Raw genomic sequence first — 20,258 nt, 5'->3', positions numbered from 1 at the left:
CATTTTTATGAATATATTAACATTTTTAATCCATTCTTTTATGATGAACATTCAGGTGGTTTCCAATTTGAGGCCATTATGAATACAGCTGCTATGAACTTTCTTATAAATGTTTTTTTCGATGCACATGAATTCATTTATCTGGGGGATATGAACCAAATCTAACCCACTGCCCATTTCTGTACAGCTTGTGGGTTAAGAACAGGTTTTATATTTTTGAATGTTTGAAAAACATCAAAAGAAAGCATGTCATGATGTGAAAATTATATGAAATTCAAATTTCAGTGTCCATGAATAAAGCTTTACTGGAACACTGCCACAGTTGTTTACATGTTGTCCAATCTACTTTTACAGTTCAAGAGCAGAATTGGGTAGTTACAGCAAAGGCCATATGGCTCCCTAGAGTATCTACTACCTAGCCCTTTGCAGGAAAAGTTTGTTGATCCCTGTCTTACACAATGCAATGGTCAAAGTAAGATGTAGCCTTACTAAAACTTAATAAAAAAAAGTTTATACTGCTTGAGTATTTTATTTAAAATTCAATAATTTAAATTTTCAATTCCTTAGTCACATTAGCCAGATTTCAAGTGCTTAGCAGTCAGGCATCTGTGGCTAGTGACTACCATGTTAGATAGCACAGTTCAGATGCTTTTCCAAATGTATGAAAAAAGATTACCTGATTTTATGCCCATTAAAAGGCAGGTACTGTGGATATACCCCTTTCTCCAAGTGAGCAATGTGAAGCTCAAAGAGATTAAGAAACTTACCTGAGGGCACAAAAAAAGAGATGGAGCAAATGGAGATGGTAGTACAGCATATATACAGTCAATGATTCTGTAACATCTTTCTATGCTGATAGACAGTAACTGCACTAGAGGGGGTAAGGATTTCATAATGTGGGTAACTGCTGAACCACTGTGCTGTACATCTGAAACCAATATAAGATTGTATATCAGTGATATTTCAATTAAAAAAGAGTGATGAAGCAAAAAAGATTCAAAATTAGGCAGTCCTATTGCTGGGGCTCACACCCGTAGCTGCTAGGTTATACTATCTTCCTGAAAACTAAAATATTCTTTGTATTGCAAGTCTGAACAGTCAGCATGAAACTATAGCAATAAGATCTGGAAAGTGATCTAGAGAAAACCTGTGGAATATCTATATCTTACAAGTGAGGAACTAAATAAGCCCAGGAAGGCGAAGGCAGGCCTAGTCTTAGTCATGCAGCAATATAATGGGAGAATTATGACCACAACACTCCTGACTCCTGGGGCTCCCTTCTCTTCCCACTATTTTTTGTTGCCAATTCATTTATACCAGCTATTTATAGGTTAACAGAAAGCAACGACAATAATATTCTATAATTTCATAGTGAAGCCATTCCCCCACATTTTCCTGAAGTTCCTTCGGAAAAAAACATCAGGTCAGTCTTATCAACCCAGATCTGGGTTGGTCAAAGAGTTCTACTTGCCTACCTGCACTAGTCACCAATTAATCTGGAAAAACCTCTTGCCAATTTGGCAATAGGTAGCTATATAGCTAGAGTGGAGATTGGAGATTGGTTTGGGAAGGGTGATCTTGTAATTTTTTTTAGAGGAATGACGGTAAGTTACACTTACCCATGATCAATTTCATAAAAGGGTATTTAACAAAAAGAAAAAAATCTATCTCAGAACTGAATATATTTCATCTTATAAATAACTCACATTTTGTCCTAATTCTTTCTCCTTTCACTATAGACTGTGCCAGACTACTATCCAGTCAGGAACCAGTTTGGGGAACATAGGCCTAAAGGCTGGGTGAATCACATTATTGTACTACTGGGGTTCAGAGACTCCCAAAGGGCTATGGAAAGATATGAAGGGGTTTGTCATCTTGGATGAGAAGAAAAGTTGTATCTTTATGCTCCAAATCCCAACCGAAAGTTAGCAGTCCTTTCCATGGTGATCGCAGACAACAAACTGCTTGTAGCATTCATTAGCAGTGCCTGTAACTTTGTCACCCATCCAGATCAGGTATTTTTATGTCACATTACACTTGCTGTAGATATCTTGAAGTATTGCTTGTGCTCATCACTATTTTCAAAGTATAGTAATTATTTAGATCACTGTTAAATCTTTTATTTAATACATTAATAAAAAGGGATATATATTACTATATAACAATTTTTAAAATCTTGATTTTAATTTAAATATAATTGGTTTCCCTTATAATCCTGTGTCTCTGTATGTATTTAAACCATTATTTCAAGAAGGGGTCCACAGACCTCAGACTGCTGAATGGGCCGATCGCACAAGGTGAAGAACCCTACTCTAGACCCTGTCTACAGATTCCCTCCATTCTCACCCCACCTCACAGCCAGTCCTCAGGAAGAAGAAATGTACAGCAGTTCTCAGGGCAAATGCTCACCCCATGGTTTCCCTGTCAGGAATTCTCTACTGGTCCTCAATCCTTCCCCACCACTGGCCTTCTGCCCTTCTGAGTCATCCTATGGTTCCACCATTTATTTAACTGCTCAAACTAAGGTGAGGCTAGAGAGGCTTAGTGCCAACATTTAAGGAGGCACTCACTCTCAAGGCCAAGTGCAGAATTGCACTTGCATGGCCCTGACAGTGAGTGCCCCTGAAATTATGTGTCCTAAGCGCCTCTTGCCTCACCCCATTACAGGTCCTGGTATAACCAAATATGTGCTCACCAGAGTTTAAGCACAGCTCTTGAAAATGCTCCACTGGACTTTCATCAGAAATCACTCTCAACTCTGGCTCCACATAAGAATCACCTGGGAAGCTCTTAAAAATCCTGATGCTCAGGCTATACTCCAGACTAAATGAGATTTTCAGAGAGGGGGGTGGTAGGCACCTGTATTTTTTATTTTGCATGTAAAGCTCTCCAGGTGATTCTCAAGTACAGATGAGTCAGGGAACCAGGGCCTGAAAAAGATGACTTTACTGTAAGTGTCCCTCAGGAGTTCCAGGTGAATCTCAGTTCCAACTGTTTGAGCTTAAAGATGGACAAATGATTAAATCTCACTCCCTATGCATGCACGTTCACCTCTTCATTCATCCAGTCATTCAAAACTTGCCCTGAATGCCTACAATGTCCGACAGCACAGGCATTACCAGATCCTCCTCCCTTCTCCTTAGAGAAGCTTGTAGACCACTGAGGGAGACAGACAAACATCAGTGAAACCTGTAAAGGAGTATTTACAAACTGACGAAAGTGCTAAAAGGAGCAGGTGCTGAAAGAGAATAAAGTAGGGAAGAGATTGTCACACAGAAGCACTATCTAATAGGCCCATCTAAGGATTACCTAACTCCTTAGAGGTATGTACTATTTTGACTTACTATTTACTCTTTATTGGGCATTTTACAATGCTGAAAGGGTAGATATTAACTTGCAGAAAATGGTTAACAACTAATTCTTGCCTAATAGCAATGCAAACTAATTCCATCTTAGAAAACAGTACAGTAAGTTACAGTTTTACTGCTCTACAGGGCATTCATCAATTTTATATGTAATTTAGCAATCTGATTCCAGCAGTCTTTCTTTCCATTGACCATAAATACTCCTGACTCTCCTATACTTTCTTATACCAGCTTTACTATTTGCTGGTTCCTTTGTTAATAAATTAATTTGACAGGATCTATTTTAGACAGGATGGTGGGGACAGTCTATGAATCCTGAACGATGAGGAGGAGCAACCAGCTGTGGGGAGGAGGAAAAACAGACCACTAGGAACCCAAGACCTTGAGACAATGTGGTCTTTCCTGCAGCAGGAAAGAGATGGCCCAGAAACAGCCAGACGGTCAGTGAGGCTGGGGGACAGATTATGAGGAAGGGTGGGAGGTGTGAAGAGAGGATGGAGAAGTCGGCAGAGACTAGTTTATGCAGGCCCTACAGATCAGTGTAGGGGCTTTAACTTTGGAAATACACATGACAAGTAAATTGCTGGAGGGTTTTTAGGAGGAGGATAAATGATCCGATAGGATATTCTAAAAAGACCACACTAGCTGCTGTGCGGGGGAAAAAAGACAAGAGTAGAGAAGAGAGTTGGCCAAGAAAACAATGACAAAACCATTGTGGTATCCAGGTGAGTGGCTGAAGGGGGCCTGGTGTAGCAGGGGCAGGGAGCAGAAATGGAGGGAGCAGACAGGGAGACTAAAGCTACATTGCCAGGACTTTTGAAGGATTATATGAGGGAGTGAGGGAAAAGGGGGAATATCAAGAATGACTTCCAGGTTCCCAGCTTGAGCAACTGTAGAAAGTGGTGGCATTTACCAAAATGGAAAAGGCCAGGGGGTTAGAGATTAACACAGACATACACACAAGCACATGCCATTCATGATGTAAGGGTGGACTCACAACTCCCAGGCTGTGATGGGGCTACCACAGCCTTTCAGGTTATGTTCTCACACAGTATTTGGCCTTTAAAGTTTATGTCATCAAGCATTAAGCTAATGGATTTCAAGCAACAAATTGGAAAATTCCAAGGAGCAGCTCAAAGTCTGGCCCAATCTTGCCCTCATTCTTACTCAACATACGCTGACTGCAAATAACTTTTACTTGATGAATCTGTAAAGGAAGGAAGAAAATTCAGAATTAACTCTGAGTATATGGAAAGCTTCAGAGGGAGAAAGTAGCATCAGGATTCATAAAATACAACTGAGAAAGCCTTATGTTTATGAAAAAATATTAATCCTTTACACAAGTGATAATTTAGACAATCCTTTCCCCCTCCTCCTAGAAATTAAGTCATAGATATGGGCACAAATCAGGTAAAGGACTTGAGTCTAACCTAAAATAAGCAACAAAAGTGTCAGAAGTTATTCTTATACACAACAAAGCAGCTCTAACTTTTCCAGAAAATAAAGCTGGAAGTTACTACAATAAAGCTTAATGGCCGTTTACAATGGAATGGAAACAATCAGTACCTACCACAAATCCAAATTCAATGTGATGTAACTTTAATCACAGAAAGTGACTTACAGCAGTGACTGCTGTCTTGCAGAAATAAACCCCAAACCTGTCACTGAAAGAAAGCTCCATCAAGTCACGTAGCTGAGGAACCAAATTATGTAATACCAGGGGGTGCCTTTGGGGCCAGATTTTTACCTCATTTGGAAAATATTCCATGATTACAGATTATAAGTCACCACCTTAATAAACAGAAGAATAATCAAAAAGAGACTACTTTGCAGGGCAATGCAGAGCATGGGAAATGGAAGCTGAGCTTCTGGACCCAACTCTACTAATCTTGCATCCTTAGGCAAGTTACTCAACTCCCCTAAAATTCAAATTCCACATCTGTAAAAGAGGGATAACAACAGTAGCACAGAAGAGACGTCCAGTCCATAACCAGTTCTCCGCTCCTTGCAGGCGCACATGAGAGAATTACATCTCCCCCAGTCGGCTCTGCCATTCAGTGGATCCATGTGACAAGTTCTGGCCAGTGCACTGTGAGCAGCAGTAATGTGAGTCACATCCAGGCCAAAGCATTTAACTGCTGGGGTGAGAAACTATTTCTCTGTTATGACAATTATGGGAACAGGTGCTATGTTGGAGGGGCCATAAGATAAAGCAGCCAGGATCATAGAGCCAACACTTGGAGGACAGATGCCCTAGAGGGTCACCCTGACCTACTACAAAGCAGGAAGCAAACCACTGTTTGGTTAAGGCACTGAGATTTCCATGGCATTTGGTTTCACAGCTAATCCTAGGGAATGCAAACTTAACACAAATAATTAATTTAGTAGGATGCTGTGAAGACTAAATAAGATGGTGCCTGGCACACACTAAGCCTTTAATAATGATTAGCAGGATGATAGCAGCCCCCAATGGTTAGTGCAAAAGGGCTTTCTTTCCCCTAGACAAGCTAACCAGAATCTTCTCAGGTATTTGGAATTGTCTTACAAGGTTACCATAGACTAACCATAAATCCTGAACCCTCTTCAAGGTCTACCAGGGACTTCACAGGACAGGCATGAACAGTTGAATGGTTTTTACCTTAAAATGAGGGAAAGGAGAGGTTCTGCATAGCCATATGGACAAGTGAAAGCAATCTGTTTCAGAGTGAATGAACAGAGAACCTCAGCACATCCCCTGAATAATCTCCTTCTCCATACAGATTTGTAAAGCCAACAATGAGGCAGTACAAATGATGCTAAGATGCTAAGCGTTTGGGGCTTTGCTTTTTGTTCAGTTGTGGAAAGTGTTCAAGAATACAGTGGGTTTGAGGGTAAGGATGGCAAGATATGGACATATTAAATCAAAACTTTAAGAAGATAAATTCATTCTACCACAATTGTGGAAGCCTCGAAGTACTCCATAATCATCAGAATAGAACTTCTAGAACTGCAGAGTTAAAGGATGATCATATCAGAAGTGACTGGCAGGGACAGGAGGGAGAGAAAAGCAGCAGTTCCACTCAAACTCTCTGAGTTACTTGTCCCCTTGTTCCTAACAGAGCCTTAAATGACATTACAGATTCCTCAAGTGGAAAATTAAACTGATTGTTATTATTTTGCCACAGGTTCTGAATTGCTGTCCCTATCTCTTCCTGCTAAAGAACAAAATATATTTTAACTTCGAGTCAGTTAAAAAAGGAACTAATCTCAGGTCACTCTCTAATTTGGTTCCCGTTTAATAAAGAGAAAAAGAAACTAAGATACCTGCTAAGTTTTCTTACCTTATTTCACAGAAGAGTTGGAAGAAGAAAACAAAAAATCCCATAAATGCTTACAGAACAGGGCTTAAGCCCACTAAAAATGGGTCTCATAAGCAAGAAATCTGTCATGAACAGTAAAATGTATAAATGGGAGATACTTACCACATTTAATACTCTCTATCCGCACAGGGAGGCCAGACTGCGCTGCAGCAATTAATTTCAAGGCAACGTAAAACTGTGTTGGACCAAAATAACCAACCCGCTTTGCACCGCACAGTTCTGTGATCTGAAAACAGACAAGAAAGACGATGCTGAAAACCCCATTTCATAACAGGAAAATGAGACAAGAGATATTATGAAATCTCAAGGATTTCACAGTGTAGCTAACCAAAAAGTCCCTGGAGAACCTATGTGTACACACTGGTTGGTTTCCTTTTCCTCCAGTTTATAGGGAGGCTTTCAATTCAGATAATTAAATTCTACCTACTCAGGATGTTTCAGGACTGGGTGATTATTCCTCCTCTTTAAAGATAAAAATAAAGGTGACAAAGGATAGCTGTAACTCTTCTTACAAAAGAGAGTGAATTGTCCCAGGGGTGGATTCTAATGTACAAACTCTAGAAAGTCACTGAGGTGATAAGAGAAAAAAAGAGAACAGATTAGTCATTACCACTACATGTGGATTTTCCTAGTCAATCAAAACTAAAAGGGAATTAATTATTTTTAAAGGTCTCAGGCAACATCATTTCATAAGCATTAAAATTACATCTTGAGTGCTCATTTCAAGAAAGTACTATACACAAAAATATTTTCAAGATATTATAATCTTTTAGACCTCAAACTAACACATATCCTGTTGGTAGTTTAAAAGTAAATATTCATGACTTTTTAAAAGTTATTTCAAAGTAACAGAGACTCAAAAGTCCAAATAATAGTAAGTAGACTGAAGAACTAAAAAACATCCCCCACTTCCTATGCCCCAGAGGAAAACACATATTCTTCTAGAAATGTTCTATGCATATATATAGCACACACCTGTGTCTTTCCTGTTGTTTATTCAATAGTTGATACAAATAGAATGGCACATACTATTCTGCAACTTGTTTTTCATTTAGCATTGTCCCTGGAATATTTTTCTCTATCACAACAGTTCAAGTTACCTCATTCTCTTAACAACTACATAATATTCTGCTATACACTGTGGGGTTATTTTTTTAGTTGGTCCTTATAGATAGGCTTTTAGATTTCCAATAACTAAATATTAGAAGCACTTTCAGAACAAACTATAATAGCCACTAATTAATCTTAAGAAAATTTCCATAAAATTTCAACTGGGATGTCAACAAAAAATGGTGGAATAAGGGCCTCCCAAAACTCCTCCATCAAAGCAATGAGAAAACCAACTAAAATGGACAAAACTCTGGGAATGAAAGGCTTGGAGCAATCCAGGGAGCATTTATTCAAGAAAAACCACTCAGTCGCAGGAAGGACATCAAGCTTTGCACCCTTTTAACTGGCCTTACTCCCAGGCCACAACCCCAACTGTGAGCATGTTCACTGTGATCGCAGTTATCCCCAGCCTGCAGTCACAGGGACACAAGCAGCCTGGCAGCCATGGGAGGAGTCAGGACAGGGCTGGGCTTCTTGGATATGTAACTAGTGTTCATCAAACTGGGTAGTTTTCAACCATTGTTTCTTCAAATATTTTTCTGTCCCTTTCTCTCACTTCTCTTTTGCTACTTCTAGTATTTCCAGTAGCCTGTGGTCTACCTCCCCTAGCCCTAGACTAGGATCTAGGGATGGAGGGAGAGAGTCCTGACTTCTTGGCTGTACCCACTAGGAGCAGAGCTTCCACCATACAGAACTAGTGAGATAAGGGAGGAAAGCTGCTCATGGCTCAAATGCTGCAGACTCGTTGTTCTTACCAAGCCTTAGTAGATTTTCTTGAATATTTCTCCATTTGTTGTTATGTCCTCAGGTCAGTTTCCAATGACTTTAACTGATTATTTTTTATAATCACTGGAAAGAGGATCTATTCTGCTGAGTTTCTCACACTGCCATTTCAAAAGTCTCAACCCACCTCAGATTCATTCTTAAGTGGAGAAGCTGCAGGACATTATGGCAAAAGGAACAGCCCTTGGAGTAAATGACTTGGGTGTGAATCCTAACCCCAGCACTAATTAGCTGTTTGTATAACCTGAGGCAAATTCTTAACTCCCTGAGCCTGGGTATCCTCATAGTGTCAACAGGAATAATGGTCCTCACCTCCTGAGTGCTAGACCAGCAGGGCTGCCAGCAGTGGCCATTCAATTAACGCATCACTGTCTAGTTTACTGGTCTACTTCTCTTATTTTGTTCCCACTCCAGCTGCTTATTAGAATAACCTGAGGAACTCTTGAAAAACACAATACCTACGCCTCACACCCAAAGATTCTGCTCTATTTGGTCAGTGGTGTGGCCCAGGTATGGGTATTTTTGTAAAGCTCTGAGGGTAATTCTAAGGTGTAGCCAAGGTTGCGAATACCTGTCTGATCTCATTCTCTCTCCAGGCTTCAATTACCATCCAAATAATCACCAAAGCTCCCTTTCCAAATTAAACATCTCAGACATTCCATGCACTTTTCCAAAACCCTACAGGACACCTATACATGGATACCCTAAGCCATCTCAGACATACCATAAATCTCACTCATTTGCCCCTCCCCACATGTCCTTGAACCTGCTCATCCTGCAGCAGCCCTCACCTCAGTTGTTGACATCAAGCAACATCCCAAATCAGAAACACTATCTTCAACACTAACCATACCTACCTGGTTGATTCTCCCACAGAACCACCTCCCAAATGAAGGCTACTTCTCTTTTGCCAGTGCCTTAATCCTTCCTAGTATGTTTCTTGGCTATCATGACAAGCTTTAGTTCACATATTTAACTGCATAGGGACAGATTTCTTTTTTAACTTTTTTTTTAATTTCATTCCACTAGTTGCTGTTGTCCTCTCAACTACAAAGAGGGCAGGCACTAATCCTAAGAGAAGCAAAGAACACCTGAGACTGACTTTCAGGTAACAGTGTGTCACTTTTCCTCAAGCAAGCAAGTGGGCATCATATACTTACCAGAATTTGTTTCTAGAAGAAATGTTGCTCTCTGAAACGTAAACTTTTTTTCTACTAATTTATATATTTTATCAAAGTATAATATTCATATAGAAAAGCATAATATACATACACAAAGGGACACAATCATAAGTGTAGAGTGTATAGTTAGGTTGGTTTTCATAAATGGAATACAACTACATAACTAGCACACAGATCAAGAAATAAAACATTAGAAGCCTTCTAGAAGCCTGCTTTGTAGCTCCTTTCAATCACTACCCACATACCATTTTCTGAACATCTAAAACCACAGATTAGTCTTGCCTGTTTCTAAACTTACACAAATGGAATTACAGACTATGTATCTTCATGTCTGGCTTCTTTGTTCAATGTTTTTTGTGTCAATATACCACAAATTATTTATTCTTCTGCCACTGGACATTTGGATGATGTCCAGTTTGGGTCTACTGTGAATAGTGCTGCTATAATACCCTTGACAAACCTTGTTAACACATGTGGAATGGAATACACTGGAGTGAGATACACTTCTCTTTGGTTTACACCTAAGAGTAGAGTATCTGATTTACCAGATATATATACATTCAGCTTTGGTAGAGATGACCACATTGCCACCATCAGTGCTGGAGACTTCAGACTGCTCCACATCCTGGCCAACACGTGGTACCTTTTGGCTTTTTCATTTTCACCATTCTGACGGGAGTGCGGTAGTATCCCACTGTAGTTTTAGTTTGCATTTCCCTAAGAACTATGAAGTTTAGCACCTTTTCATATGATCATAGGTATTATGATTCTGAGACCAATTCCAACATATTGGGGGGGAGGGGGGTAGAAATTCCAAGAACTTCTCCAGACACCAACTGAGTGTCCTACAATTCAACTCAATTCTGACACTATCTGCCCAGACACAGCATTAGATTCCACAGGTTGAGGACTCAGTCCTAACAAGACTGCCCTCTCCACATCCCCACTACAGATGCAACCTTTGCTTTTGACCAACCGGCTACAGGAAGTTTCAATAACCCTCCTCCTTGGGCTTCAGACACCAATTGTAAATCCAGGGTATTACCTGTACTTCTGACCAACTGATTATAAATCAGAGGCTCCCATGACCATCTCCTCAGGTTCAATTAGTTGATGAGAGCAACTCACAGAACTCAGAGAAACATTTTACTTACTGGATTACCAGTTTATTATTATAAAACGATGTCACTCAGGAACAGCCAGATAGAGCAAGGCATGGTGGAGAAAGCTGACAATACTGCTCTCATGCTTAACAATATCTCAGCCTAGATCCCCATCACCCTCAAGACAAAACCCAGCCTCTTTAGTATGGCATTAAAAGTCCCTTCACAACCTGACCCTGAAAAACTTTTCTAGTTGTAATTTCTTAACAGATACACACACATGCAAGCACACACCTAATTCCATAGCTGCAATCAGCTTCTCCCACTTTCCCAAATACATCTTGCCCTTTTACATCCTGTATCTGGTGCACACAGTGCAGAACATAGGACACTAAATAGCCTTCAAGTCAAGGTTGGTTTTTAATGAAGAAACTAATTTATTTTATGACTTTGGGCAAATTAATCTCACTTGCCTGAAACCTAGTATCCTCATACGTAAAACAGAGATACTGCCTCCCTCACAGGACTACTGTGAGGAAAAAAATTAAGTAACATACTAAATGAACTTAATGCAATGCTTAGCAATGTTCAAAAATTGTTGGGTTCCATTCCATTTCCCGGGAAGTAGAACAGCCTCCCTCCCCACTACATTTAACTCAAATGTTATTTCTCTGTAGCTCCTTCCCAAGTCTGCAGGCATATTTTCCCAGTGTATTCTAGGACTACTCAAATGTCTATAAGTGTCCATCACATGATATGTCTTGGATTGGATTCCAAATAAAATGGGGAGGAGAGTAAGTGGGAACATGGGTGAAAGCAGCATGACCAAGAGTTGAGAATTACTGAAGCTGGGTGATGGGCCCATGAGGGGTCATCATCCTACTCTATACTGATGTATACATTTGAAATTCTCCATATTCAAGCTTTTTAATGTCTTTTTCAGCACTTAACACATTAAAATTATCTATTCACCTCTGCCTCAATTAAAGTGTCTTCTCTCCAAGGGCAAGGGTAACTTCATTTTATCTCCTAGCATAAGGATAGGCAACCCAGGATACTGTCAAAAAATTCTCAACCAAGTAAATGAACCACCCCTCATGAATAAAATGGACCTGAGTGTTACAATACATCCCTTATTGTGAATAAATTACCAATCTTCAGATACAGGCTGTGGTGGAAAAAACACCAACAGCGTCAATGTAGTTTCAACATCAAAACAGCTGTCCTACAGAATAGTTTCTAATATTAAGAAATTATAATCCCTGGTATGCTAACAATGTAACCACTACATTTCAGTCAGTGTTAATATAGCATCGAGTTAACCTTCAGTTATTCCTTTACCATAACTAGCACATAGAACTGGAAAGCTCTTAACTGATGGTAACTGAAATTGCTGCTAAAACATTCATGATGGTACTTTGAGACTAACCCCCAAATCTGACATTAGTAAACCACCTTATTTACTTTGGAATCTGTCCTTTGGTCCTATTTATCACTAGAACCACAGCTTTATCACCAAGGTAACATATACACACATAAATGAGGTAAGCCCACAGGTCACTTTTCTTGCTCTTTGTGCACCAAACCTCCAAGAGACCTGCCAAGAACTTTCTGAAATAGTCAAGCCACAAGAAGATTAAGTCATAACAAGCTGTTAGAACTTACGAATGGAGCCTCATAAGCCTGAGATTTCTCAATCCAAAAATCAGGTTAATTTTGTAAGGCTTTTTTGTTTATTGAGGTTCAAAACATTCTAAGTCTAAATTAATTCTTCATGGAAACACTCTAAGTCATGGGTAGAAATGTTTTAATGCATTCTAAAGAAAACAAAGTGGTGCTTTATTCCAGACACTCAATTAGCAGGAGGTATTTTATATAAATTCTGCTTTTAACAGTGCAAGTTGCCAAGCTTTTCTCAAAATAAAGAAAAAGTCAAAGGGTTCCACTCTTCTTTAGTCTAAACTCCAAACCTGTAACACTCTCAGCTGGATCTCAGATTACACGTTGTGCAAATTTCTGATACAGAACAAGAATCTATGGACTAGTGTTTGTTTTCTCAGGTGAAAGGCAAGGGGTGAAAAAAACCGGAATGGATGAAATCAACTTCCTTACAGCTTACAGATGTACACTAAACTGTCGGGGTGCTGGATACGAATCAGAAAAATTCACCGACCATTTGGGAGGAATCTGGATGATGTTCTGGAAGACTGAAGTCCACTAAAATAGCTTCCCTCCTACCTAATTCTGAAAGATTAAGTGACTGTGCTGAGTAATCAATCCTCACATGTTCCAGTTTGCCTGAAATAATTCTTTCTTTCCAAAATGAAATGTAATAAATTCTCAGAACTGTTCAATGGTTTGAATAAGCTTCTCTCTTTCAAGCACTTTCAAGGCTTCCTTACAAAGATTTAAAATTTTAAAAAGAGAGGGACTGGAAGAATTCTACAGGAACACCAGTGGACCCGTTTTCCATTTTCTCACCACTGCAGCTGGCCAAGTCCAGATTCTTGGCTTATTCATTGACTGCTTTCAAGTCCTGCTCCCAGATTCATGCAACTTCACACACCACCTCCACATTCCCTCCATTATACCCTATTAAACAAGATCACCCAACTCAAACAGGTTTGCAGGGCTCCTCATTCCCTTTCCTGTAAAACCCAGTCTCCTGAGCATGACTGTTGAGGCCCATTTGGCCCAAACTACCTGACAACCCCACGTCTGTTTCCTCCCCACTTTGCATCTAAGGCTTCAGCCACTCCAAATGCCAACCAGTCTCTCAACACATGAAAGCCATTCAGGCCTCTGGGCACCTGGTACATCCTCGTCCTGGAAACTGGATATCTCTCCACTTCTTTACCCACCAGCCTCATTCTTCAAATCACCTCAAAACCAACCTTATCTTGGCAGCCTTAAATCCCTCCGCAAGGTGTGTTTTCTGCATCCCCATCATCCTTTTCACTAGCTATCACATCACTAGCCTTGTTAATATAGCAAAATTGGTATTTTGGTCATTGTCTCCACTGTCGCCCATCTCCTTCCCCTACCCTTCAAGTGTCCAGCAAAAGGCAAAGGAATATATATATCTATCATTTTGTAACCCCCAGGACTCATACTTCACAATGCTTGCCATTTATTCAATTACTCAATGAATGCTGAATTAATTGGTTTTCACAGCCTGTAGTAGCAGAACCCTTCTTCTTTCTCTCATCTCATAATTACTTTACAAGTAGCTGCTAAATTGGCTTCAGTCATCTCACACTGCATAGCCATAAGAGTTCCTGCAGGAGTATAACAGAACATTAACTTCTCCGTTCCCTCCCTGCTCAGCTAGGAGGGACAGGTTAGGGTCAAAGCAGGAGGAAAGGCCTCTGCCATGCCTCACCCTGCTCCTCTGCCCGGGGGGTCCAGAACCTCCCAGTGGTGCTCGAGGCACTCAGCACTCCGGAGATGGGCTGCAGGCTGCTTTCTCCATGCTCCCCCAACACAGCATACCCCAGGGGAGGTCAGGCTCCAAAGCAGGCACCCTCAGCAACAGAGCTACTGAGGAGAATGTGAAGTACATGCTTATGAATTGTACCTCAGCCTCTCAGTAAACAGCTAAAGAGTCAGGTCAACTATCCTGGGATTTCCTTTCTTAGTTTTTATACATTCAAAAAATCAAGGGGGACTTTCAGTCCAGAGCGACCTGGGTGAGCCACCCAAGAAAATATAAACCCCATATCCAATTAACCAAAATTAGGTTGGTATAATGCCTAAGTCAAACCACCACACTGTTAAAGACAGAACAGACAGAACAGCCTTCTAACGCCTAGAAGTACACATTAGTTAAAATATATTGGGCCCCTCCCCAGTGAAGGCATCGTGCTCAGTGTTTTGCTAGGAAGTGAGCGGCGCTAAACAAAACTTTTTATTTTTTCTCTCTCATTCCCTCCCCTCCATCCCTCTCCTACCTCCCCACTCCTAAATACTTTATTATTCACCTCCCAAGAACAGGGATATTCTACACCATCCCACCATCATCACCACACCTCAGGAAATGCACATTAATATTACCATACAACATATGGTCCCATACTCACATTTCCTCAACTGGCCTTTGGAAGTGGATTTTCTTTTTCCAATCCAGGATTTAATTAATGTTCATGCATTACATTTTTATTTTATGTCTCCTTAGTCTTCTCCTAATCTAGAATAATCCCCTCAGTTCCTCAAGACACTGAATCCTTTCCTGCATTCAAATAGTTGTCCTACAGAACATTCCACATTTTGGATTCGTCTGTTTCCTTGTGGTAACATTCAAGTCAAACTTTTCTGGCAAGAACACCACATAGGTGATGTAGTGAGAGATACACATCAGTAAAGAATACATGATGTCAGAACATCCCACCATCGATTGCCAAGCTTAGCCATTTGGTTAAGGTGATGACAGGAGATCTCTTCACTGCAAAAACATGTTTTCACACGGTACTTCGAGACCACGTAAATAATCCATCCCTTGACAAATCGCCTTTTGAATCTGTTAAATACTAATTCTAAGTCAATCTAACTAAATTACATCAGCATCTACAGAACTGGAATTCTAATGCAAAATCACAACAACGATGGGGATCATATTTATTCCATGAGATAAGTACTATTACCTCTACTTTAAGTACAAATAAACACCATAACTCAGAAAGTTAAGTGATATATTCAAGGTTACAAGTTCAGAGCCAGTACACAAACCTCCATATGCCTGGGTCCAATGTGCATGGTCTTTCCATTATTTCAGGATTGGAAAACTAATGCTCACGGGCCACATCTGGCCCACTGCCTGGTTTTGTATGCCCCATGAGCCAAGAATGGTTTTTACAGATGACCATTTGCAATCAATTTGATGATAGGGAACACTTACTTTAAATTCCATTAGGTAAAATGTTAGCCCAAAGACAAGAATTCCATGCTTACTAATAGATTAGTTATTACAAAAAAAATTGTACTTAATTATGATTTTATTTTGAATATTTTCAATAGTAAGTTCATTAATGTTTTTTTCTCTCTTATTATGTAAGTACCTCTCTAAATCCTCAATTTTGCCTCTTGGCCTACAAAGTCTAAAATATTTACTGTCAGGCTCTTCACAGAAAGAGTTACCATGCCCTTCTAACATGACACTGCATCCCCTGAGCTATACTTTATATCCTTGCAGATACCCTTAATAGCCATGCAGAAAGAGTTCTCTTGAAATACATCAGCTACAAGACATGAATTCCAACTTAAAGACTCAACACTTGGCAACAGGAGAGCACACATGCATCCCCCCTGTTTTCCACCCATTTATGTATTGTACATTTGTTTAAATTTTTCAGAAGCTTTTGAACAAGGGCTTCCTACATTACTACAAACTTCCACAGCAACCAGTTGGAGCAACTGGACGCCACATTTCAGGTATGAGCAAAATCTATGCAATAAATCACAAGCTAAAAGTAAGATTCTGGTTTGTTTCAGCTTTAATGAGGTATAACTTACAAATTAAATTGTAAGATTTTGAGTGAACAGTATGATAATTTCATATGCATACACATTGTGAAAGGATTCCATTGAGTTATTTAACACATTCATATTCTCATTTTTTGTGTGTGAGAACACTTAAATTCTACTGTGGGTACAATTGTAATATTCCAGAATCTCTACCCTGGCTTTAGTTCATCTCCACATCAACAGGCGTTCCTAAGGGGTGGAGAGAAATAGTTAATCTTCATATCAGTGGATCATTACCTGGGCAACCGAGGGCTTTTCTGAACCTGAGAGACTGAGGGGAGGCTTCGCTTGCTTCAGCGAGAGCAGGAAAGAGATGGCCCCCAGACTGCAGTTTCTAAGCAATAAACGGGTTTTAAACTTTATTTCTCCCTTTGACTGATTTCAGTTTTAGAGGTATTTTGCCCTGGGATTTCCTCTCCCAGGGCAAATCTTTTAGCAAATCAACTTTCTTAGCAAATTTCAAATATACTATACAGTTACATCAACTAGTCACCATGCTATACATTAGACCCTCAGACCTTATTCATCTTACCTGAAAGTTTGTACCCTTTTATAAGCCTCTCCCTATTTTCCCCACCCCCAGCCCCTGGCAACCACAATTCGACTCTGTTTCTATGTGTTTTGACTTTTTTTTTCTTTTTTTAGATTTCACATATAAGTGATACTATGCAGTATCTACCATTCGCTGTCTGGCTTATTTCACTTATTTGCTTTTTATTTTTAAAGGGAAAAGGTGTTCTAAATCTTCATAACCATTGTCTGAGAACTTCCTTATGCATTTGTGAACACATAATGATCCAAGACACCCCCAATGTGTAAGCTACTCCCAAAGTGCAAATCAATTGTGGAAGCTACATTCTATTTTCGGTCCCCCAAGATGCCATTTAATTTAGGACTAGAGAGACTGTATGCCAGGTCCAGCCTAGAAACTAAATATAGGCCCTATTGGCAGGTTATGGCCCAGATCCAGTTTGCCAGCATTCTTTGCCCAAGGCTCAAAACTCACCCCAAAAGAGAGGAAGATCCAGCCTCCCACTCTGGATCAGATGAGATCTGAATGGGGAAAAGACTCTGGGCAAAAAAAATAAGGTACTTGTACATTGCTAGTGGGAGCACAGATCACTACAACATCCAGAGACCATTTGGCAATATCCATAAGAATTATAATCAAACTTTTGATCTAGCAATTCTACCTCTAGTAATTTATGTTCATTTTACACAAGCAAAATGACATACATACAAGGTCATTCAATATTTATTTTCTAAGATACAGATTGGAAAACACCTAGAGAGAGGTCCATCACCTAAAATATTAGTTTAATCAATTGTGGATCACCCACAAGGGAATTTTAAGCAGCTCTAGTCGTCATTTGTCATATATGTGATTGCCCATCTTTTGAAAAGCCCTTTTCTGTTTGGGAAAATTTCTCATATTATAATTTTCACCTGCCAGCATGAAAGCTGGGAAATTCCTAGGCTCCTCTGCAGCTAAGCTGCAACATGTGATCAAGTCCCACTGATCAGACATGTCCACACAAGACTTTGCTTCAGAAGTGAGAAATGTAAGGAAAGTGACTCTCCTTGGAGCTTCTGCTTCAGCAGGTGAGAAGCTGCAGTGGCCTCAAGTTTGCCCTCCTGGTTCGGGACAATGGTGGAAGCAGATGCAGTCCAATCAAATCCCTGCTATCAGCTGCTCAGTGCAGGCAGGAGCCCAGGTGGCTTCCACTTAATACTAGTACTGTGCATGGCTTGGGGTTTTGTTTCTGGAAAGCTAGATGCCAGCCTGTTCCTCCAGCCTTCCAAAGGATTCCATGACTTACCTAAAATCCCAATCCCTTTTTGGATTAACCATCTAGAGTAGATTCGGCTGTTTGCCACAAAAAACACAAACTAAAAAAAATGAGGTTGCTCTGTGCACTGACATGGCAAGATCATCAAGTTAAACTGTTGAAAAGAAAAAAGCAAGGTGCACAATAGTGGGTAAAGAAGGTAACAATGTTTTTAAAGGGGGTCAAATATAAATGCATTTGCTATACGGTTTGAACTGCATGGGTCCACTTATACATGGATTTTGTTCAATATATTAGGAAAGTTTTTGGAGATTTGCAACAATTTGAAAAAAATTTTTCCTTTCTCTAGCTTATTTTATTTTAAGAATCCAAAATATATAGAGAAAATGTGTTAATCAACTGTTTATGTTATCAGTAAGGCTTCCAGTCAACAGTAGGCTATTGGTAGTTAAGATTTTGGGGAGTCAAAAGTTATATGCAGATGTTTGACTGTGCAGAGGTTGGGGCCCCTAACCCACACATTGTTCAAGGGTCAACTGTAAATTGAAGCTAACAAACTTGGCTGCTATGGATAAGGTGAAGGCTCCTATGGCTAGGATTCTCACCTGGCCCTGGTCAGCTAGCTCACTACACACATGTGAGCAATACTTTCCTATTGACTCTATATATATAAAGAGTTCCAACCAATGCTCTGGTATGGCCGCACAGCTTCACAAAAGCAGAGACTGCAGTGGTGGCAGCACTAAGGACAGAGACCGAGAAAGCTGTGCAGGTAGAGAAGCCCAGAGGTAGAGACCAGCTTGCTGCATGCAGACTCACTCTGAGTGGACAGGATTGTAGTGATTGACCTGCCACCATGGGAATAAAGTTGGGTATAAACCCTTTCACCCCTAGAACGTTCCATTGTCATTTTTCAGTCTCATTGAATCCATAGTGAACTTGCCAGGGGCTGAAACCCATTGGCAAGACAACTGGCGACGTAGGCAGGATTCATAGTTGACCAGGAAAAGAACAGGCTGCCCTCATGGGAGGAGTGTTTCAGTGGGCTGCCCCTATGGATGCGGAGACATTTGAGTGTCCCCCAGTGGATATGTGGTCCAAAGTGGCTTGCAGCCTATAGGACTGGGCCCCACCCCAAGACTGGGAAGGGTGGAGGCAACACCTGAGGCAGTAAAGTTGGCCCTCAGCAAAACAGGGAATTCCTTAGAGAAACAGAGTGCCCATGAGGCCATGGGAACTGTGGGGAGTTTTCTTCTCACAATATTGAGAAATGCCATGAGGGAGAAAGACGTCCTCCTGCAGGAAGCACGAGAAGAGGCAGCATGAGAATGTGAGCTGCGAGGTGCCGGTGAGGAGGTAAAAAAATGTGTCGGTGACTGTAATGGCATCACTACAGGGTGCTGTGGGAATGGTACAGGATGTCGTGACAGCCCAAGGAGCAGCAGGACGACAGCGCAGGCTGCCGTGGTGGGGCGGGTGAATGGTGGCACAGCTGCAAGGCTGCAGGAGAGCAGAGCAGAGGCTGGAGTGGTGGCAGCACCCAGGACAGAGGCCCAGAGGATGGCTGTGGCTATGCAGGCAAAGAGGCCCAGAGGCAGAGACCGGCTTGCTGCATGCAGACTCCCTCTGATTGGATGGGATTTTAGTGAATGACCTGCCACCGTGGAAATAAAGTTGGGTATAACCCTTTCACCCCAAGAATGCTCTACTGTCATTTCTTTGGTCATATTGAATCCATAATGAACTTGCCTGGCGCTGAAACCCACTGGCAAGACAACTTCCTACTTAAAAATGAATTTAGGGAGGCGGGAGCCAAGATGGCGGCGTGAGTAGAGCAGTGGAAATCTCCTCCCAAAAACACATAGAGCTATGAAAATATAACAAAGAAAAATCTTCCTAAAATAGAGACCACAGGACACAGGACAACATCCAGACCACATCCACACCTGCAAGAACCCAGCGCCTTGTGAAGGGGGTAAGATACAAGCCCCAGCCCGGCGGGACCCGAGCGCCCCTCCCCCCGGCTCCCGGCGGGTGGAGAGAAACC

The 20,258-nt window shown here is 40.8% G+C and overlaps 1 protein-coding gene across 10 annotated transcripts in view; it reads right to left on the bottom strand.

The window, feature by feature from the left end:
* Window positions 1–20,258, bottom strand: part of REPS2 (RALBP1 associated Eps domain containing 2) — a 234,520-nt gene that overhangs the window by 156,870 nt on the left and 57,392 nt on the right. For all 10 annotated transcript variants that reach the window (XM_073228224.1, XM_037020519.2, XM_037020520.2 and 7 more), the window contains exon 2: window positions 6,827–6,950. In XM_073228224.1, the coding sequence (XP_073084325.1) occupies window positions 6,827–6,950 (124 nt within the window). The remainder of the gene's footprint in view (window positions 1–6,826; window positions 6,951–20,258) is intronic.

This window comes from Manis javanica, chromosome X (assembly GCF_040802235.1).
Source record: "Manis javanica isolate MJ-LG chromosome X, MJ_LKY, whole genome shotgun sequence".
Lineage (NCBI taxonomy): Eukaryota > Metazoa > Chordata > Mammalia > Pholidota > Manidae > Manis > Manis javanica.
Note: the sequence above shows the minus strand (reverse complement) of the source record. Positions and strands in the feature narration are given on the sequence as shown.